We start from the raw sequence: 23,265 nt of genomic DNA, 5'->3' as shown, positions 1-23,265 counted from the left end.
TTAGCTCAAGAGCCATGACCTCCAAAGCAACCTTGTTGCTAGTGGTCGAGGTAGTAGGTCACAATCAAATCAAGAGTTTTTTGCCCTCCCTGCTGTTCATGAAAATTGTGAAATTGCATAGATCTAGGTTTAATGCCCCTTTCAAAATGAAAAAGTTGTTATAGAAGCAGGACCTCCCAATTTACCATCCATCTCCTATGCGACTGAGCTATATGGGTGCATGGCCTTAAAAAACTTTTCTAAACAACCGAAGTTCAGAGCGCCTTGTTTGGGATTCAAACCAGGACCGTTCACTCAAGCATGATCCAGCTGAGCTAACGGCGCACCCTTGTTGTTTTTGCTTGCTCTTTCTCAGCACTAAATGACCATCATCAGCATCATGTCCATGATCCCTTTTGGATACAAAGCATTCGGTGCCACAAAAACTCTTCACAAACAACCTTGACTCAGAAACATTCAAATCTGGGTCACCTGGACTTCAGTTCAGAATATTGCCAACTCGTCATCCATTATAACTAAGATATACTAGAGCAAGGAACATTTTGGACAAAATCAAGTTAGAACCACTAGCAAGTACTTAACCAATACTCTATCATCTCTAGAATTCTGGTATCGATACCCGATACCATTAGCCATTACAGAGTTATTATTTTTCAAACCAGGGCATCCTTTTTGTTTTAGAGTTTTACAGCATTTGCAACCCAATAAGGTCATATAAGTGCCAAAGATTAACGGTGTTACAAGAGAGTAACTTGCACAAAAAAAAGGAGGAGAGATCAGAACAATAAAGGTTTGATCAGAAAGAAAGAGCAGACCACACCAGAGCACCTGCCATCTGAGCTGACAGCACATCCAGATGGACAAATAAACACTCCAGGAGAAAAAAAAAGTAAAAACAGCACAATTATAGTTTACAGCAAATCAACACAACAACAGCCACATTTCGCAGGAAGCATGAAAAAGAAAACAGACACAAAGGAAGTAGAAAGTGTAGGACACACCACAGAACCCTCCAAAAATCCACTCCAAAATTTTTGAAAAAATCATAAGGCGGAGACTGATATCAACAAACAGGACATAATACACCTTTATTATTTGATGAGCTACAAAATGTGTCGTGGCAACCAATTCAACAGAACATGATGATGAATAATAATACTGTACATCTCTTCTTCACCTCCAGGACTCTCTAACATTCTCTGTACTAAATACAAAACAAAATTTGTGTAGAAGTATTACTAACAGAACCAAAAAAACCCAAAACAAAACAAAACTCTTACTGTCCCTTAAATAAAAGTCAGATTATCAGGCAAAATATTATTTCAAATATGATTTTCCAGTATGCAACTCTACAATTATCAATGCAAGAAACTCTATTTATAATAACCCACACCAGTAAACTAACAACACGTGTTCGATAATTCTGACTTCAAACGATAACACATGCAACAGAAAGAGCTACATAACTGTCCACACAAGGTGTTTTCCCATACACGGCTAGCACGACAGATGAGCACCGTCCTCTCACGGAACAAGAGCATCCTATCCCCAGCAAGCTGCTGTTTTATCATAACAGCTCCACCAGCTAAATCTAAAAAGAGTTGCTTTTTTTCACATCGGGACGGTCAGTCAACTCAAACAATTTTTTTAAAAATTACTTACATATTTTAAATGCAACTCTTTAATCCAAGCTAAGCTCTTGCCCAGTCTGTTAAATCTGCCAGTATGTCATGATAAAATTCAACATTGCTGGTAAATATATTTTATAGAAAAGCCCATTGCTAAAGTTGCAGGAAAAATTAGTCAACAATTCCAAAATTTTAGAAAGTAGTGATATTCTTTTTTAATCAAAGCAAAATTTCTCTCAATCAAGACAAGTTTGGATGTATTGCCCTAGTCCTGTCTTCACTTCACACCAAAACTGCAGCACACAATTCTCCAGTTTCACTAGCAATAGCCAACCAAAACCCCCCTTCAAGAGGTAAGAGGTTTGACTTTTCCCCTGCTCATTGTAATAACTGAAAACAAAAGACTTAGGAGGACTCACACAAAAAACAATTAGTCAATTCTTCCACGACCATCAAAATAACCCATTGAACTCTAGTACTATCAAATATTGAAGTCAAATTCTCTTGGCCCACAATAACACATACACAGCATACAGACCCACACATACATGTACTCATTTCTTTTCCTAACATCATGTAGCAAATCTTCGTTTCCCTTGCTTGAAGTTTTAAAGCTCTTCACACACAAAAAAAACCCACAAAAAAACAAACAAAACTTTCCTCTTACATAGTGCGGAAAGCAAATGCAATAAAACGGTATTGTACTCACGCCGCACAATAAACAAGCTGGTCTACTCACATACTTCTTTTGCTTGCTGGTAAATCACAGACAGCCTAGCACTTCCTCCTGTCAGACTCGTGACAGGGTACTACTCACTACCTACAGCTGTTTCTCAGTACAAGAGAGTCAACTTTACATGTTTTTGAAACCTAAGAAGGAGGCCATACTTAAACTGACACTTAAAGTACAGGCAGAGTGTAATGGTGATGATACCTGATATGAATACACACTCATAAACCTAAAGCCTTTTATCAAAGCAGTGAAGAAACAGCTACGAGTGCATAATATTTCTAGTAAGGAAATCATATTCACCACTGCAGCAGTGTACCTTGACGGCCATAATTAACACCAATGAATCATGAAGTTTCTTTCATACAAAATGGTGATGCTTTGACATATGCGACTATGACATTATTGGAATCATGTGTGTAAAGAATCAAAGCTCTGAGAAGAAGGAAGAAGAAAAAGATTTTAAAAAGCAGACTGACAGAGCGATTCCTACAGGACAGAGCATTCATATCAAATGCATTTGTATCTCAGCAATTTTCAGATGCTAGAGCCCTAATTTTAAAAAATATAAATTTAATGAGAAATGACAATCTATACACACACAAACTCTTCTTTTAAAAGAACTTGGATAATGCAAGACACACACACTGCAAAAATTATAAAAAAATATATAGGAATCAGCAACACCAAGGATTATAGCAGTATCAAAAGTGCAGAAGAGACGACTAGAAACTACAGGAACGCATCTTGTAAGTAGGCCTAGCTATGCTACATCTAACGAGGGCATCACAGACAACCATTGACTCAAATCAAACGGATGAGAGGACCAAAAAAAAAAAAGCGCGTCAGTGTACAGTGGCCAAATGCTGTTGGCATAATTCAGTTACATGCAGAGCACAAGAAAAGACAAAAAATTAGGAGGGGGCAAAGAAAGCAGCGGCAAAGGAGAAGTTAAGACAAGTTGCCACCAGGAAAATAACACAGTAATCAGATCATTGCAAACCAATATCCAGTACATAATGGGAGAAAACCAATCATTTCATTGAGAAAAGATATGAGAATACAGCCGTACCTCCGAATCTCAATGTGCACACCAAAAATTCCAATAGCCACCTTGGCACATTTCACGAGGGGGTCAGGTTAGAAACAGAAGTGGAAGGAGCAGGCCGTCCCAAGAGCCCTGCCTAACTGTCAGGAGAAGCTGCAACTCTGCAGGAACAGTGTCTCAACTCAGAGCAACGACTGGAATAGCCCCCACACACACGTATATCCATGATCCCGAGGTCACTTACACGGGGACGGGGGGGATGAGCCCCACAAAAAGGTGCGTACAAATCCTGAGGGTCATCACACGATTACTGGAATTTGACATCTTCAACGACTTACACGATGATATTATAAATAGTTTGAGCCACATGGTAAGTTCTTCAGCATGACAAAGTGGAGGCTGCGGAGGGTGGGGTGGGGCGCGGGGTGGGCCTTGTGAAGGCTTTCATAAAAATAAAGAGAGAGAGAAAATGAGGACAAAGTTGGTGAAACTAAAGCATGCAATGGTGAAACAGAGAAAGCTGAACAACAGTTCAGAGAGCTGTCAAAAGTCAGATGTATAGAAACAGATGTGAGAAAAAAATGTGGAAATCAGTGATGAAGGGAGGGGGCTGGGGGCTCGGTAGTCTGATCAGACAATGGGACATGGGAGGGAGGGAGGGAGACACTGATGGACTAACACGCAGACTGCCTCACTCATGACTGTACACATATTCACTCACAGATCTTTTGTACACACACACCCTAAAATCAGCATCTTCAATTCTTTCATTGCTTTTGGACTTGGAAGAAGGGTACCAGGGGTTCAAATGAGGAAAACCAAACCAAAAATCCTAAGCACGAGAAGTCAGTCGTTGACAGGTTGTGAAAGTTCAAAACACACGTAAATATCAAATACATAAAATATAATTTCTTCAGTTAAATAAAACAAAATAAAAATCTGGACACACAGCCCAAAATTTTTGACCAGCCGACTTGCATAGGAGTTCTCATCGCTTGCTGTTGGGATGACCCGTCCCTCTGATGGGCATTTTGAAGTTAGAGGCCGCCTGGTACTGTAGCTGATAGGCCAGAGGGTGGATCTTGAACCCATACAACCTGTAGAACACACATACAGACAAATCCATGAGTTTTTACGGATTTTTTTGTTTTTTGTTTTTTAATCATGAAGAACAACTCATGGTACTTTAAAAACTAACCACAACTAAGACAAAAAAGAAAATAAAGAACTATTTAGTTTTAAACTAAACAGAAACACAACAAGTATCAACTCAAACCATGTTTCACACTGAACAGAAAAATTCATCTGCAAATATAAGCAAAAAAATGGACAAGTCATACAGTCACCAAAGTAAAAAAAAAAATAATTCAGAAATGTACGTATGTTTTACTGTCTGTGCTGGTGCACCTAATAATTAGTAATTATACTATGCCAATAAATTAGACCAAACTGAAAAACCAGCTTTTCTTAAGGGCAATCATTAAAGTTTACCTTATCAAAAAACAAAAACAAAAAAAAAACCAACACTCACACAAGGACACACTCACACAAACACACACAAATAGCACTGACCTGGGCACGAACTGATTGGCTGGTCTCTTGGGTCTGTACTCTGGGTGCACCATGAAGAGCATGTGGGGGAAACCAGTGCCGAAGTAGGCTCCGTCGGTGTGGTGGTGTCGCGACGACTTGGGAGTGTACGCGTCCTGACACTTGGGGCAGTACAGCTTGACCATAGCCTCTCCGGGGACATCTGACAAACCTGGAGGGATTTTGGTAAAAGAATTTTTAACACTTTGCCCCCGTGGGATGCCGATTGGCACCTGTGTGATGTAGCAACAAAACCGTAGTAGCAATGATCTCCTTTTTTAGTAGTTTTAGTAAGAGTTTTACCGCACTGCTTCACAATATGGTCATATAAGTGCCGAAGAATAGATGTGTCACAAGAGAGTAACATACACAAAAAAGGAGGAGGAGAGATAAGGACAATAGATGTTTTATAGGAAAGAACAAGCAAACCACACTAGAGCACCTGCAAACCACCCGCAATCTCCTTTTGGACATGCAGACTTGTTAAAGATAAATTTCCTTTCTGAATGGTTTATGTGATCTTTGAGGTCGAAAATCAGTATGTATACAACAATTGTAGTAAATTTATTTTTTTGTCTGTCGAGTAGACCTAGCATGAGTGCTGCTTTACTCTTATACCATGATGAGAATTCGGGTGATGAAAGAGCTAGATCTAATGTTTTCAGTTCTGATTTCTAATCCCCTTTTTGGTGGACATGCGATGATCACTATTAATTGTCTCAGTATACTGAAATTTTAATAATGGTTGGGGTATTTTTTGCTGAGATACAGGTGAGGTACTGATGTACTGCATCTGCAGCCTGGTCCATGGAGATAAGTGTTGTGTGCTGTAAGTGTTAGTTAGGCACTTGTAACAAAATTAGGTTGTATAAGAGCCCAAGAATAGAGGTGTCACAAGATACTTACGCCCATAAATGGAACAGTGGATCACTATTATTCCACGGAAAAACACAAGCAGACACGACAGCTACCCCTTTTCGAAGAACAGCTAACACTCATTAGAAGTTTATTTTTTCTTAGTTCTAATACGAGTAGCACTTGTAACCCAATAGACCATGTAAGTAACAAAATATTAAAGGTGTTACTGGAGAGTAACATACCAAAAAAAATGTTTTTGAAAAGAAAGAAGAGCAAACCAGCAAAGAGCACCCGCCAACCACACATTCTCATTAGGGTAAGACATAGATGTTCTTTGGGAACTGACTGTGTGGTGCACATCAAGACCTTGCTAAGGCTCAAGACTTCCAAGGCCCATATAAGACACCAGCGCCCGAACAAATTGAAATAATCGTATGGGCGTTCTACTGTTGCATGAGCACAGAAAGCCAGTCACTAAATCTGAGCAGAGTGGCCAGCAAAACATTTGCTTCATGCTGCATTAAAATTAATTAGGCTTTTTTTTTTTTTTTTTTCAATCTTTGATTTACAGGCAAACTTTTAAATATGCAGAGTGTACACAGTTGTTTAGGTATCATTCTTATAAACTTGGCTGTAACTCTAATATTCATAATATAAGTTTCCTGAGAATGAATCTTTTCCTGCAGAAACAACCACCAAAACAATTAGCGAATGTCAAAGGTAGGTCTCACTTTCTAAATATTTTCAGCCCCAAATCACCACAGTGGCGATGTAATCCTTTTTAACCCATTCTTCTACCAGTGCTTCCACCAGCTGAAGCTGAAAAGTAAGGAAAATTCTGCAGGGGGTCTGGGGGCCGCAGAGCCCCCCAGCAGGGTCCAGGGATAGCGCCCCGGTGGGGGTACAGGGGGCGAAGCCCCCGAAGAAATTGAAATTTACTGCTTTTAGAGGGTAGAAAATGGCATTTAGGGGCCTGTTCGAAGATATTGCCTACAGCCCATAACATTTATTTTTTCTTGTCTTGTTTAACTTCATTGCCAGCATATCTTTCCAATGCTGGAAATGTTTAAAAGCAGGTTCCCCTTTCATTGCTACTATAATTCAATTAATTTGTAGTCGCACCATTGACAGCAGGCAAACCTGGGAATAATGAATAATATGTACCTTCAAAATACGGTTGCGCAGCGTATACCCACATTTTTTCTAAATTTTCATGTCTGAAAGTCACTGTCACAACCTCAGAACACCACTTCGAATTATTCTTGATTTTATACGTGGTGTTCACTATGGACAGGATCGGCCGATCGGGCCGATCGCCCGACTCGATCGCCTCAAAAACAAACGTGTTTGTTTTCAGTTTCAAAGCAAACACGTTTGTTCGACCGAGTCGGGCGATCGGCGCAGTCGGCCGATCCCATCCGTAGTGGGCACGACCGTACCAGCATATATTTCTTTCATCGCGGCCCTTATATTGCGTTCACGTGCCGTAGAATCTTCGCATTGATAATTTCTCTAGATCTAGATAAAATTTGCGAAAAAAGTATCTTTCCGACAGTAATTTTCTGTCTAAGATCAAAATCAGTCTTGATCAACGCGCAGATTTTCCAGCCGCGGCAACAATCCGAAGATAGACAGAAGGAATGAGTGAATGACAGAAAGGAGGAAGTTGGCACAAAAGGTTCGCCAGATTTTGATCCATCTGCAGGTAAAAAATGTATTGCCGACCAACACGCAATGAATGCATGGGACTGGGACATAGCGGTATCATGTCCGATTGCAGGAAATGCGCAATTTGGCAGGTTTCTATAACGTTAACTTGTTGCCGAGAGAATTACCGTAAATATCCGTAACTTATACAAGACGATACGAAGGCGAGTACGGAATTTCGGCAGTCCTGCACTGTCGCTTTTTTTTTTTAACGGAGGGAGTAGATAATGATGGAGGGACAAGTACGGAACTGGCAGAAAGTACGGATTTCCGTAAAAATACGGAAGAGTGGAAGCACTGTTCTACAAACATGCAGTCAAGCAGATAACTCGAACATGCAAAACTTGAATTCACAGACAGTTAGAACCATATGCTATTCCCCAGCTAAACCGCTATATTTTCTTTGTATTGGCAGAACGGTTCTCTCAAGCTTCCTACTGGAATCAAAAGGCATCAGAAATTTTACCCGAGGTTGACAAAAAGTCATGCACTCAGATGAAAAATTGGTGATCAAAACTTTCTGCGTATCTTTAAAAAATGAGACAAAATCAAATATAAGCGATGGGTGTTTACCTGACCATTTTACCATCAGTTACTTCCCTGATTTTTCTTCGATACCTGTCTTATTGTTCGTTGTCAGTCCTGATTTTTTTCTTCAATAACTCTCTTTTTGCTCAGTATCATGGTTTACTTGAATAACAGATGTGTCAAACACAATTGTCGACCCCCAACATAATCAAGATATCCATGCTCGACTGTTTATACTTCTGTAAATTGACAAAACTTACAACAGGTTACAGAAAAACCTCTGGACTTACCGATGGGTAACATAGGCTGGTTCTCACAGTACACTCGTGGACAGTATCCAAAGTCACCTTGCTGCCATTTCTCAATCTGGAAGTACCAAGGTACAACATATTTCAGACTTCACAAACAGGCAACAGCCGAAAAGATTTGTGTGAATTCTCTAATAAAAAAAATTCTGTTCAAGTTGAATCATACAGTTCAACACACAGACGAAGGTATATAATTGTACTTTTATTTTTATAATAATTTATACCCATTGTCATTATTACCTATTCAAGTGAATCTGAGTGGAATATTCTTCACTGATCAAATAATTGATATCAAAAGATTAAACTATTATATCTTTTGTTACCCCTCAGCACACAATATACGTATGACATCATAAAATATAAAGACGTAATTATGGTATTATTTGTGGTACAACAGCAATACGACATGTCTAAACACTCATTTCACCTATTATCAGTCCCTGTAAAGCTAGTCCTTGTCCACGTCATGAGGAATCGTATCCAGAAGTTACAATCACATTGAGAATATCATGCCCCACCCCCCACCCCCGGGCGGTGCCACTGACTGTAGTGTCTTTAGGCCGTTCCCAAAGGGGGGACATTTCTCGTTCAAGCACAGTAGAATTGTAAATGGGCTGATTCATCATGTCACGCTCATAACTGTGCCTGAACCGCAACAGGGAACTGCCTATTTTTCGTTCCTAATCCTTACTATTGTCATTTGCCTCTACTTCTTTTGTATGTTTGTCACACACTCTTGTGACACATTATTTCCAGGGTGCCTTGATAGTCGAAGAAGACCTGGTGCTGTTGAAGCTAGAGACATGAGCAGAGTAAGTCAGATTCCCTGTAAAGACTTCTCTGTTGACACCCACCCCTTGGCGTTCATATGACCGTATGCAGTTGCAAGTGCCGTTAAACCCTCTACCAAAAAAAAAAAAAAGAAAAAAGAAAAAAAAAAAGTTACACTGGTCACACAGTCAAGGTTTACCGTAAACACATGCACAATAAGCAGCCATACAACTAATACAGCATTCAATCTGCCATTTCTCTTGCTATGCAATACACACACACACACATACATATTTCTATTTCAAACTTTGATGAACAAGTTTTTAAACTGCTTCATTTCCTTTTGATGAACCAAAAAAAATTTAATTGTAATCCAAAACTGCAACTGGAAAACAACAAATCTAATATTTCAAGAGCCAACAAAATCAAAGAAAGGGCAAATATAACAGGTTCATAACAAATATACTGTCCTCACATTTCTTTAAACATTACATCCTTTCCCATGAAAATTTTACAAAATAAATGAACACTGAATACTCCTTCATTCATTCAGCGTGTGAGAAAGGCACTTTTCCATACAAAAACAGCCCATAGAAACATATTCTCTTAAGCTTACCATCTGGGCTATGCCTCTGTTGGTCATGATATAGCGGGCGTGGATAAGGCCATAGAGCATCTCCGCAGCTTGCTCTATCAAATCACTTTGATTCGGGTTCTCCTCAAGTTCATCATCTGCCATGGGATGGGCACAGGAACAATTGTCAAGCGGCCACCCCAGCAGACACCATTTTATTCATTTTTAAATCAAACTGATAACAATTTATATCTTTCGTCTGAACCAACCCTCTGGTATTTCTCCTCTTATTCAAGAAAGAGAACTTGTGTGAGCAAAAACAATTGAACCCCCCCCCCCCCCCAAAAAAAAAAAAAATCCCTTCCAAAAACCAAATAAAATGTAACAAAAAAGAAAGTATGGCTAAATCAAACCTTCCTTAGTTCTCTTGTAACAGTAGAGAAAAACGTTCATGTCACAATATCCTGAATATAACAGAACAGTAAACAAATGTCTGAACACAAAAAAGCAAAGTAAACAAACAAAAGGCTTAGCCCTTAGCTCTGACATCAGTAAATTTCAAATAAAATCTTGCACTTTTCCTTTATCTTTCATCAACGTCACAGCAGAAAGTCATATTTTTAAGTAAAGTTTACCATATCAATTGTGCTTCAAAGTCAATGTCGAAGTATGTAGAATTAAGACTTCACCACTAACATAACTAAACATACTTGCGCTTGAGTAGAACAAACAATTTCAATGGAAGTCATGGTACAACAATGTCAAGCTTTTTTAATATTTCTTTCACTTTGCTCTACATCATTATCAACATGGTACACACAAAGAAAACTAATGAGTCAACGTCCTTTTCCACAGCTAAAGTTTCCCTACACTTTCATATGTTGTCACTGCAGCGTATGTCTCAAAAAATTTTAAAATACTGCATCAAGACTGTCATCCTACCGGAAAAACTTTTGAATGCAACAAAAAACACGCCAAGACGAACAAAGAAAAGAAAACACAAAATTCTGGCCAAAAGGATAAAAGAAAGCAAAACTTCTCAAGCAATACTCCTCAAACTTTTTAAAGTCTTCCCATTTACCATCTTGATAATGCCACTATTGGTGAGAATGAATCTCATGTGTATGAGGCCATAGGCCATTTCAGCAGCCTGTTCAACAACGTCTCCATCAACATTATCTTCGTCTTCCTCTAAGAGATGAAAGATGGGAAAGAGAGATTACCAGAAGCCATAATATATGACACCAGCGATATTATGTGACCAACCTGTATACTATCTTCATGATGAACTTTCAGGGAGTGTCTGATACCTTCTGTTTCAATATCAGCAAACCAAACTTTTGACTTTTCTTCAGAACGGGGTCACACAAATGATCTGATACCACAAAAATTCCATTACAGCAAAAGATTTCGTCGCATTTCATGGATTCCCACTCTGCTCTAAATTCAGCTCTCCTCACTGCAAGGATGAAAATAACTCTACCCTCTACTCAATATTTGCTAGATTCATTTTAAGTTCAGCCCACGTGAAAAGCTAACACAACATTTCATTAACCAATTCTCATAACAACATTCTCACAGTAAATCCTACTTTCATTTCTTTCTGAGAAGCTATAAAGACTAACATAGAATGAAAATATTCTTGTTGGAAGCAATAAATTACCTGGTTCGAGGTCGAGAATCATATCCAAAGCTTGTCTGTAGTGAGGGACTTGTTCGTTGAGGCCTGTCAGGTTAAATTTGTCTTGAATGTAATCCTCATCCACCTGAGACAAAAAAACAAGGAAACACAATTTAAAAAAACAACAAAACAACAAAAACGAACCAAATAAGGACATAAATGTGAAGGAAAAATATGGACGTAGATTTTCCTTGTTTCTCAAAAGCAGAACATGGTAGTTTGCTGATAATGATTTTACTAATCACATTCTACAAACTAAATTTTTTAAAATACTACTAGAGTAGGGGATACAAATAAGAATTGAAGTAACTTTTTAAATCTTTCAATTTTTTTTAATGAGTTTGGTTCATTAGAGTAAGACTCAAAAACACTGCGTTTTCTACCACCTTATGATTTGAGAACGGACAAGAAAAACTTATAATTACAGTCACAATTCTTGCACATTTGCATGTATTGTATGGATCTTTTTTTTTATATAGTAAAGGGTTTTACGGCGCTCGCAACTGCATAAGATCATATGAGCGCCAAGGGGTGGGTGTCAACAGAGAAGTCTTTACCGGGAATCAGACTTAGACTGCTCACCTCTCTAGCTTCAACAGCACAAGGTCTGCATCCACTATCAAGGCACCCCGGAAATAGCAGGTCATAAGAGAGTGACAAACATACAAAAGTAGAGGAAAATGTCAATAGTAAGGATCAGGAAAGAAAAAAGCAGCAGTTCCCTGTTGTAGATCAGGCACAGTTATGAGCGTGATATGAGTCAGCCCATTTACAATTCTACTATGCTTGAACGAGAAATGTCCCCCCTTTGGGATTGGCCTAAAGACACTACAGTCAGTGGCACTGCTCCGGGGGGTTGTATAGATCTGCATTTGTCACATTATAACTTATAAAAATGCAAGAGATGTGACATTTTTCTCCATTCAAGATTCTCCTCTAAACGTATGATTCACAAGTATCAAACTAAATTTAAATACTCGTCAACATTAAACACAAAAGGAAAATGCATAGATCTTTTCCACTATACCATTGAGAGATTAATGACACTATCACTATACCATTGAGAGATTAATGACACTATCTCGCCCTCAACTCCCCATGTCAACAACACTACAAATTCAACAGACCAGCTACTTTTACTTTACGTGAACATAAATAATGGTTTTATCATTCTTTTTTTGAAAACATATTCCTATACAAAACATACCATACACGTGAGATGTTGTCGTTGTTTTCAAATCCCTTTATCTACGAGCATTTAGCTCTTGGCAGCGCAATGCCTCCCTCAAGTAACCACAAGTCCTTGTCATCTGGTCAACACCAGAGTAGAGCAAGCTTACAAAGGAGATAAACACACATAACACCACATACCTAACTAAAATTGAAATTAGCACACTCACCTCGCAGAAAAACTCGTTGCCACGGAGACCACAGAACCATGATATCCACGACACTTCCTCTGAGCTACTCATGACTTTGGTTTATAATCTGTGTTGATCTGATGGGGACACTTTTTAAAGGCTTTTTCTGTTGGCATAAGAAAATTTGCAAATTGAGAAAATACATAAATTTATTGACAAAGAAAAAATGCATGTTCCATACATCTGGAAGAAACACATATCATCGGTTAGCTGTTAAGATATACTGAGCTCAAAATTTGGAATTTTTTAATAGCAGTTTCTTAACCTGTTATATTGGTTGCATGTTCTCAAGAAATATTTTGTCAAAATTCAAATCCTAAATGTTAAAAAAGGCAAGAAAAGATACATATGGCAAGTACAATTTTAAGATGAACAAAACAGCTTTTTTTCTCTCTCCTGAAAAACGTTACTGTGAATTACTCTTACTGAAAAGTGAATAATTAACTAATTATTTGGTTATAATTATAATATATTCTGGGTGCAGAGATCACAACTTTATTTTTTCCATTATCTGGGTACCAGAAACTAAATTTCCCTTTTTTCTTCTTTTTTGGGGGGGGGGGGGTGTTTTACGCCGCTCGCAACTGCATTAACCCTCGTCCTGCTGGGGGCCGGGTCTATATCGCCCGATAAGCCTATTTCGGCACCTCGCCTACGTTCTGGTCCCGCGTCAGTCTAGCCCCTGGCTCAGTGCACGCACGCCGAGCACCATCTCCCCTTGAATCCGGTTCCCGTGTTGGATTGGCATTCACGAAGCTCAAATGTGTGTGCGTCAGTCTGCTTGAGTTTGTGTGTGTTTGTGGCCTTCTTCTTGAACTGCCTGCATTGGTTCATAACCGAGAAATTCGTCTCAATCAAAGTTGGTATAGTACTTTTAGAGGGTAGAAAATGGCATTTAGGAGCCTGTTTGAAGAGATTGCCAACGACCCATATGACCTATTTTTTCACCAGATTTCATCTCGTTTGATTTCTTCACCAACATATCTTTCCATTGCTGGCAATGTTTAAAAGGAGGTTCCCCTTCCATTGTTACTATAATTCAATTAATTTGTCATCGCACCATTGATAGAAGGCAAACCAGGAAATAATTAATAGATATGTCCCTTCACAATACCGTTACCCAGCGTAATCCCTAATTTTCTTCAATTTTTACATCTGAATGTCGCATGTAACAACCTTGGAACACCACTTCGAATTATTCTTGATTTTAGTAGTTTTAGCTCACATTTCTTTCCTCGTGGCCCTTATCGCCGTCTTGTGTTGTAGAATCTTCGCACTGATAGTTTCTCTAGATCTAGATGTAGACAATAAATTTGCAAGAAAGTTTCTTTCTGACAGTAATTTTTCTGTCTAAGATCACAAGTCAATATATTGGATCAACGCGCAGATTTTCCAGCCACAGCAACAATCTGAAGATAGACGGAATGAGGGAGAATAATAGAAAGGAGGAAAGTGGCACAAAAAGTTCGCTAGGCTTTGATCAATCTGCAGGTATAAATTGTACTGCCGACCAACCCGCAATGAATGCATGAGGCATTACGGAATAATGGTCGATGGCAGGAAATGTGCAATCTAGCAGGTTTCTATAACATCAACTATTGCTGAGAGAATTACTGTAAAAATCCATAGCTTATACAAGGCGATGCGAAGGCGAGTACGGATCTTTTGCTACGGAATTTCTGTAGACTTACGCTGTCCCAGATTTTTACGCAGAGATTTGATAATGCTGGAGGAACAAGTACAGAACTGGCAGAAAGTACGGATCTCCGTAAAAATACGGAAGAGTGGAAGCACTGATTTCAGGATCAATGTGAAAAAAACTTGGCAACCAATCAGAAAATAGGGCAAACTAATAATATGTGAATGTTGAAGTTTGTACATATAAATTAACATTTGCTTTTGGTGTCAGGAACACTTTCGTATCGAGTACACCGAAAACTATAAGGAGCTTGATTTTCAAAGTCGAGAAGGTAAGAGATCTATCTTTCCTCCATACTGTCCTTAAATTTGAACATTCTGTGTCAAGTAGTTGTTTAGACCTGATCGTTTATGCACGACTAGCCCCTGTCCAAAGCAGCTTCCCTTGGAGACAGGCCATTCTCCCCCTCACTCCCTCGGCAAATGTATGTGACCTACAAATCCAATGACTATTCCGAGCCTGTTCATTGATCACTTGAAATAAAACAATGGCAGGCGCGCACATCCGGTTGTTTTTCTCTCTGTTCCCCTATAACATCGCAATAGGGGTATTTTGGGGCGAGCTTATCTCACCTCAGAGTGTTCGCGTTTCAACGGGAAAAAACGGTTTTTAATTGTAAGGCATGCAAAATTGAATTCAATTATACTTTAAGGTTGGCATGGTCTAAAGTCATCAAAGAAAGCTTTGCCATTGTTTAGTCACTCTGCCAACATATTCCTAAATATCCCATGTGAAACAGTGCTATAAATAAAATGCTCTCATCCCGACATCCCTTTATCGCAAAATAGTAATATGTACACCAAAATTATAATTATAACAAAATAGCTACGAAATGGTTAGTAAATCTGACAGCAGAAATGATTTCTCCACCCAAAAATACGTCAGGTAGCCTTTCAGGTAGTTTCTTTCTAACACTCCAATTAATCACTGAGACATCGTCGATTTTCTTACAAAATCTGCTATTGTGAGGTCCACTTTTAGTTAGGGAGTATGTGGGTCATCCATATTTTGCCGACTTTTACAACCCCATAACTTTTTTAAATTTATGAACCCCTTCTTAAAATTCAAAAAGCATAATTCTTAGAATTGAAAATTCTTTCAAAGGTACCAAATAAAAAAGGGCTAAGTGAAATTAAATTTTCAATGGCATTGCAGACCTGCCAACCCCTACCAGAAAAAAATAGGGATTTTATCAGGAAAAAAATCTGAGTCTGGAGAAAAAAATAGGAGCATCTAACTTAATATCCATATTCTCCGACTAAGTTGGTTAATCGCCAAGAGGCATACTTTTATTAGAATTGTTGTTATAAGAGATTATTATAGGTAGGCCTATAAAAATCATCATGATCTCGGGAGTAAGGAAATCGCCAAACGAGAACGAAAGTAAAAAATACGGGGACATTCGGCAAATTCCGCTCTTGAAACTGGCCATTCGGTATGCCACATATGATCTTACTCGGATAGGCCCTATCTCCGGGAAGCTCTCCTGTTTACTTTGAAGTATAACGAAAAAGAAAAACATTCTTAACTAAGGCGCTATATATATAGCTCAACAGGAAGTTACCATTGACTTCTGACATGCTGCCAGGCCTGAGTGATAGCGTCACTTTCGTTGCTCGTGACGACATTATTGGACACCCTGCCTCCAAAATAAAAGCTGGAATCTGATTGGCTATTGTTTTTAAACCTGACAGATCAAAGTTCGTGGACAAAAGATTTCCATAGTAGAGGTCGAGGCTATCTGCGTACATAATTACACAGTGTGGGTGGTTCCCGCTCTGGGCTGTGTGTCATAGATCTACTCGGTTCGTGTGTTGTGTGCTGTCGATCAACAGCGTGAGCGGGCGACAGGTTAAGGGAATTCCTGACCTATTTTCTGAATCGACGAGACATCCGATCCATGTTAGGTCGAGTTTCGGGGGAAAAAAAATTTGTATATTCTGTTGGTGTCATTCAAAAAGATAAAAATATCAAAGCAATTACGATAAAATCAGAGCAGTTGGCAGGTCTGGCATTGCTACGTTTAACAATGTAATTTAATTTTCCACTTGTCAAAGTTGTACCCAGCGCCATTAAAGTAAGGAAAGACAGTCCTATCACAGTAGTTACATAATTAATAATATTTTACTAATAATAATTGTAAGGCAACAAAAAAGAAAAAGAAACATCGAAATGACTTTATGAAACAATCTTGCATTCATCTGGAAGTCTCTGGTGTTCATCATGGCGGAATATAAAAACAAACTTGTAGGGACCATAGATGGTAAGGATTACCTCAATTTTAATCAAAGCAACTCTGAAAATGAGTCTCAAGCCTGAAGGGACACACATCAGATGTCTTTTCGAGTCTTCCTGTCTTTTCGTATTTCAGTATGACCCGAATTACAGTTGAACCGGACATGACGGCCACCTGTACAAACAGCCACTTTCCATTTTTCTATATTATAATCTAACTGTGTATAACGGTCACCTGTCCAATGCAACCGCAGTCACTTTATTTTGTCAACCCACAGTCAAATTTACCTGCCTCAGGCGACCAGGCTCATTGCCTGACGCTTTGTCATTAATTTTGAATCGGCCCCTCACACTATGGACGGGCCATCATAATTCATTCACCTGAAGTTATAGTTAGTCCCGCCATCGAATATTTACCCAAGTAGACCAATGGGTAGGCCTAACAATAAATGTTCAACTGCTGGTGAGGGAAGCGTAATCCATCATTACACATGCGGCTCAACGTAGAACGATGTACCTGCCTGATTGGCGGCTAATTTTAGTAATGTGACGTCATCACATCCTGGGATACCCACAGACTATTTTTAGAAGGCTGTGGAGATACCAAAGACTGTGTAGTAGTAGAGAACCTTTCAAGGAGATACCGCATGGAACGAAAAGTTGGGTCAGTAGCTTGATTTATCATACGTATCGATGTTTTGCGCAAGGTAAAATTTCACACTTCGACTAAATGCAGTCTGTCAGCCACGCTCTACTGATTTGTTCAAAGGTTTCCGGTATGTTAATAACATTCCAGAATTCCGGTAGTGATGCTTGAATGAAATTGAAACAAGGTAAACGCAAAGACAATAAAGCGCACAAGAATGGCCGTAAAGATGCCGGAAGAATATCCCCTCCCACACCGGCACGATAAACAATGCGCAGAAGAGATAAGCAGCAGCATCATCGGAGCACCACATCATATCAATCTACCGGTATTCCTGGAAAAACACCGAACCAAAGTGTCGTGCTATCAAAGAGTCTCTACACGATCTTTGGTGCCATGCGGTTGGCTATATTTAGATGTAGTCACGTGATCGGAGGGGCATCCCTGTCTGACGTCCCACAAGATGGCTGTCTTACCTTAAAATAGTTTGTGTCGATCTAGGTTTAGTCGCATGTCCAGGGCTTGAAATAGACCGCGGCACCGCAGCAATTTGCCTTGGTGCCTTTGCAATTTGCCGCAATGCCCTTAAAATCACAGGGTCAACCGCGGCAATTTTTGCCGTGCTCTTGTTTTTAATTTTTTTAAATATGACGTCATGAAAATAAATCAATATAATTTGTCCCGTGCTGTCACTTGTGGAAAAAAAAAAAGAAAAGAAAGTTATACAATGTACAAGCCTCTTGTCGGGTTCGCCATCGTGACCGGTCATTGAACCTACATGACAAGTTATGGCATCGTGTGAGCACCGGTTGTTAGGGTCACCAAAGTTCATTCAAAGTCTGAACGCCGCGAAGTATGGGACTCCGGAATAGGGGGAATTATTGATTTTTTTTATTTTTAAGATACACGTGAGGGGGGGGGGTATGAAGAAATCCTGTAAGAGTTGTCTGAAATCTCATCAAAACTTCAGTCAGACACTGCTCAGCTTGACAATAGTGTCAATTTTGTCATGGCTAGTGCAAACACACTCACACCAATGATAACCAAACCTCAGTAAGCCAGTCTTTTTCTTTATTGTGTGTGCCAACCTATTTTCAATATTCTGATCCAGTCATTAATTCAAATGACATGCTGATTGTTTAGGTCTTTTTTATACAACATACTTTAAGACATATTTTCAAAACTTGTTTTCACTTATCATAGTCATAACCTCATAACTGTTTAACAGCAGTTTTTAGTTATTCATTCTTTTTTTTTCCATACAAGTTCATAAGTTGTTTTCACTCCTCATTTTCTAACATGCAAGTTCAAAATTTGTTTTCATTTGGACACCGCCAGAAAACCACTCTGTTTGAATCTCATTAATGATCAGTGTCTTACCTAATTGGTCAAATCATTCACTGTTTTCTATTGTGTCCTATTTCCAACAGTCATACACATTATCATGCATTTTAATCCAATCAATGAGGGGTAGTCATAAAGGCATTTATGTCAGATGCAATCATGATCGTCTGATTTAAAACTGTGACTTTTAGTGCTTTTGTTTTGATGTGATTTTACTGTGATTTAGATTCTACTTACTTTTCATTCATAATTTTACAAATTTTATAATGTTCTTGTTTTTGTTTTAGTAAGAGTTTTACAGCACTTGCAACACAATAAGGTCATATAAGTGCCGAAGATTAGAGGTGTTACAAGAGAGTAACAAACATAAAAAAGATGGAGGGAAGATAGAGACGATAGAATTTTTACAGGAAAGAAGGAGCAAACCACACCAGAGCTCCCGCCAACCACCCACTTATAATGTTCCAATAACTTTATACTTTTGTAGAGAGTAAGAATAAATTGTATTGTTATAAACGTTGTGATGCATGACCCAGTATTACCAACTTTAATCAACAAAATGATCCCCTGTGAATTTTGCCTTGGTGCCCTAGCAAATTGCCTCAATGCCCTCTGATTTTTAGGCCACACCGAGGCAATTTTTTCTGCCCTCTTGAACACCTAATTCAAGCCCTGCATGTTGTCATAACCTATAAGATATGCGGCTAAACGTAGAACAATGCACCTGCCTGATTGGCTGTTAATTTTAGTAACGAAGTAACGATTTCTCCGAACATTCGGATAAATAGTGCCGATCTTTATTTCTCCGAACGGTTTCTGGCTTCCGGTCTCCTGATTTTTTGCCTATCTATTGCGAGAGTTTGGCGCCAACTTTCATTCTGCCTCTAGTCTGGGAAGGAACACCGCATGGCAAGCCCGCCTACAGACAACCTTCAGTAACACCCGCCACACACTCACCACCATCATGCACATGTACACACACAAACTTCTACACACACTAAGTAAACATGATCAGTGGGCAACTTTTGAACGTATGTCTAGCTGAGCTGTGGATGGAGAGACAGTGTGAGTGAAAGAGCGGGTGAAAAGAATGTACGATTATATCCACAAGCGACAGCAACTACAAGACAACGACCCCGACCCCCCTGGCCTGGTCCTCAGCTCACGAACGAAAGGAATGCGGCTAAGGCTGCGTTTTGCCTATATTATTGTCCATGGTTTGCAGGGTGCAAGGGAATGAGTGAGATTTTCTTTGTGTGTGCCTGGAGGGAGGGGGTGGAGTGAAAGTCATGCGGACGGGGATGAGCCACGGGAGAGAACACGGGAAGTGAATGGATGAGTGAAACTGAAAGAGAGGAACGACTCATGAGCCCTGGAGTGAATGGATCCTGTGTTTCTATTTGTGTATACATTGTACTTTGAACTGTTACTGAATAAAGGCAGGAATAAAGCCCGAAAAACAAACACACACACACACTCCTCACTCTTCACTTACACTTACTACCACACACAGACACACACACAGGAGCAAATTTTTCCATTTTCAAGAGCTAGTCTAGAGATTTTTAGATGAGTGGGAAAACGTGAAAAAGAAAGCTTTCACAGCAGAATGAAATCAAAATTAGAACAGCTCATAAACAACCACAAAAATTAACAAATAAGGGCGTGTGTCCACTTGTCTGAAAAAGATTGGCTGTTTTAACCCTAAATGTGCGTAATTTTTTTTTAAAGTACAGGATATTACATGTAAATTATTGAATCACACACATTAAGGGGCCTGTCAGTGTCAGTACATGTAATCGGTTTTGGTGGAACGTACGCTCTAACATAACACATTTAGATATATATATATACATGTATATATTTAGAATCTATGAAGGTAGGAACATCAAATTAAATGACGTTACACTATACAACATCCCCCCCCCCCTCCTTTCCTAAACAACAAAAAAATTGATAGAAAAAGAACACATCAGAATAACAAGAAAAAAGAATGACACATTAACAAAATAAAACACCACAAAGAGGGAAAAATAAAAGTAACTGTAACGTATTCAACAAATCAACGTGGTGACAACAAGTGAGAAAGATATGAAGTGAAACTAAGTGAACTTTCTTTCAAAAGTAAAGAGGTTCGGTTTCTTTCTTTTTTTTCTTTTTCTTTTTTAAATTTGACTTTTATTCCTCGATTCGGGAACTAAAAAATGCCAAAAAATCGAGCCATGATTGATTGGTTGCGGCCACGACAGACGTAGATGCTTTCTGTGTGTCGTTATCAATAACTCTCCGTAGATCTAGATCTAGATAGCACACGAGTGAACACAACACATTGAGTTTAAGAGCAGCACCCTTCATAGGCAACACGTCATATCTGTAGCGAAAAACTATTTGGAACTGTAGCATTTCTAAATATTTACTGCGGACATTTTTTGGACCGATTGAACCATATTGTATACGAACAATCTTTGGTAGGCCTATACTATAATTATAGATCTATATCATATCCGAAATTTGTGGTAAAGGATGTGATTTCAGAGTATTCGGAGAAATTCCCGAACGTTCAGAGAAATAGTGCCGGCCTTTTAGTAATGTGATGTCATCACATTCTGGGATACCCACAGACTACTTTTAGAAGGCCGTGGAGATACTGCATGGGACGACATGTTGGGTCAGTGGCTTGACGTATTACCTGTATCGATATGTTTCGCAAGGTAAAATTTCACACTTGGACATGATGGAAGATCGCTTAGATCGTTGATGCTCAGAACAGTAAGGACGCTGAAGCTTGAAATTAAAATTGAAACACAGTAAACGCAAAGACAATAAAGTGCGTGAAATTGCTGTGAAGACGTCGGAAGATTACCCCCCACCGGGCCCGATAAACAACGCGCAGAAGAGGTAAGCAGCAGCATCATCAGAGCACCTCATCATATCACATTACCAGTAATCTTGGAAAAACATCGCACCAAAGCATGGTGCCATCAAAGATCATGTAGTAGAGAATCTTTGGTGCCATGCAGTTGGCTATATTTAGATGCAGTCACGTGATCTGAGGGGTATCCCGGTCTGATATGGCCGTCTTACCTAAAAATAATTTGTGTCGTTCTACGTTTAGTCGCATGTCCTATAAGCCCTGCACACAACTCATGAACAAATCGTGAGTGAGGTGACTTTTTTAGTAGAGGTTTTACGGCGTTCGCAACTGCATTTATAAAAATAGTCAAGCGCTATTTGCAACGCCGCGTTCTGAATAGCTCCCGTGCTATTTGAAACGCCAGTACTAGATCAAGAATCTAGATTTAGATGTAGTAGCATCGTTTCTACATGATAATATTGTAGTTCTGTCTGAATTGTGGAAGCTTTCTCAGTTTTTTGATAAACCTCCTAAGATTTGACTCCTTTTTTTATGACGTTGTCTTATTCCGATCAATATTGGGTCGATCTAGATCTAGATAAGATCCAACAATTGTTTCTGACATTGTTTGCACAAAAGTAGACGTCTTGTTCATCTCTTATAATCACAATCATCTGAGTTAGAGTTTGAGCAAGTTTAAGTCGAAAGATACTTGGATAACAATAACAAGATGGTGCAACTCGAACTTTAAGTTAGGCCAAGAGAACGTAAACAAGCTGTCTACTGTCTACGTTCTCTAAGTCTAATGTTCAGTGCTTTCAAGCGTGGCATCGAATCCTGGTCCCGAAAAGGTTTTTTTTTTTACTTCTCCTGAGCCTAAAAAAAAATAAAAAATTAGACTCACAGACCAAGGAAAGCCACTACTGAACTTTAACCAGGCCTAAATTGGTAAAAGGAAAATTATAGGCCTAGGTGACTGGTTACTGTTTTGTTTACCTAACAGTAATAAAGTAACAATGGACGTAGTCGTGAACTTGCTACAGAAGCGCCGCTCGTTCTCCGAGTGGTGGCGACCCATGTGTTTGTACTGGGGCACTCGGTCTTCCTTTGTCTTACTGACATTTTCGTTTATATTACCCTTGCACAAAATCAGCAAAAAAAAGAAGGCCAAAAAAAGTTAACCAAAAAACAAACCAACAAAACAACAACAAAAAATGTTCATTCATACACCACCCACCCCCTTTTTTCAAAACAAAAGAAAACAAAAGGAAGTGGCTATCGGGTGAGACTTGCCACCGTAGGCTATTCTCACCCGGTGTGAAACAAGACCTGTTTTTCCTAATTTCGGAATACTTTCTATCGATGTGGATGATCAAATGGATAAAGGCAAAGAAAAGATTACGTTCGTTATAGCACAAAAGTAAGCTAATTTTATCGACTACAAAGGTGCCACGGCTATTTCACTTTTCGAATCGAGCCGAATTTTTGTTTTGCCCGGAAGTTCTCGCAAGACCTACTCCTCCCCTCTTCTCTTTCTCTGTCTCTTTGAAGAAGTCTTTCTGAATACTGTCTATCGGTGTGGATGATCAAATTGACCAAAACAAAGTTAAAAAATGATGTTAAAACACAAAAGTAAATTAATT

At 39.1% G+C, this 23,265-nt stretch overlaps 1 protein-coding gene across 1 annotated transcript in view; it reads right to left on the bottom strand.

Moving 5' to 3' along the window:
- Positions 1 to 1,063: 1,063 nt before the first annotated feature.
- The window catches only part of LOC101851229 (casein kinase II subunit beta), a 23,906-nt gene continuing 1,704 nt past the window's right edge, over positions 1,064 to 23,265 (bottom strand). The window contains exons 2-7 of the mRNA XM_005110367.3: positions 12,824 to 12,950; positions 11,406 to 11,508; positions 9,785 to 9,900; positions 8,380 to 8,455; positions 4,979 to 5,168; positions 1,064 to 4,503 (exon numbers count right to left, since the gene is read on the bottom strand). Of these exons, the coding sequence (XP_005110424.1) occupies positions 4,395 to 4,503; positions 4,979 to 5,168; positions 8,380 to 8,455; positions 9,785 to 9,900; positions 11,406 to 11,508; positions 12,824 to 12,895 (666 nt within the window). The 5' untranslated portion in view covers positions 12,896 to 12,950 and the 3' untranslated portion in view covers positions 1,064 to 4,394. The remainder of the gene's footprint in view (positions 4,504 to 4,978; positions 5,169 to 8,379; positions 8,456 to 9,784; positions 9,901 to 11,405; positions 11,509 to 12,823; positions 12,951 to 23,265) is intronic.

This window comes from Aplysia californica, unplaced genomic scaffold (genome assembly GCF_000002075.1).
Source record: "Aplysia californica isolate F4 #8 unplaced genomic scaffold, AplCal3.0 scaffold00881, whole genome shotgun sequence".
Classification (NCBI taxonomy): domain Eukaryota; kingdom Metazoa; phylum Mollusca; class Gastropoda; order Aplysiida; family Aplysiidae; genus Aplysia; species Aplysia californica.
This window is presented reverse-complemented; position numbering and strand designations above follow the sequence as displayed.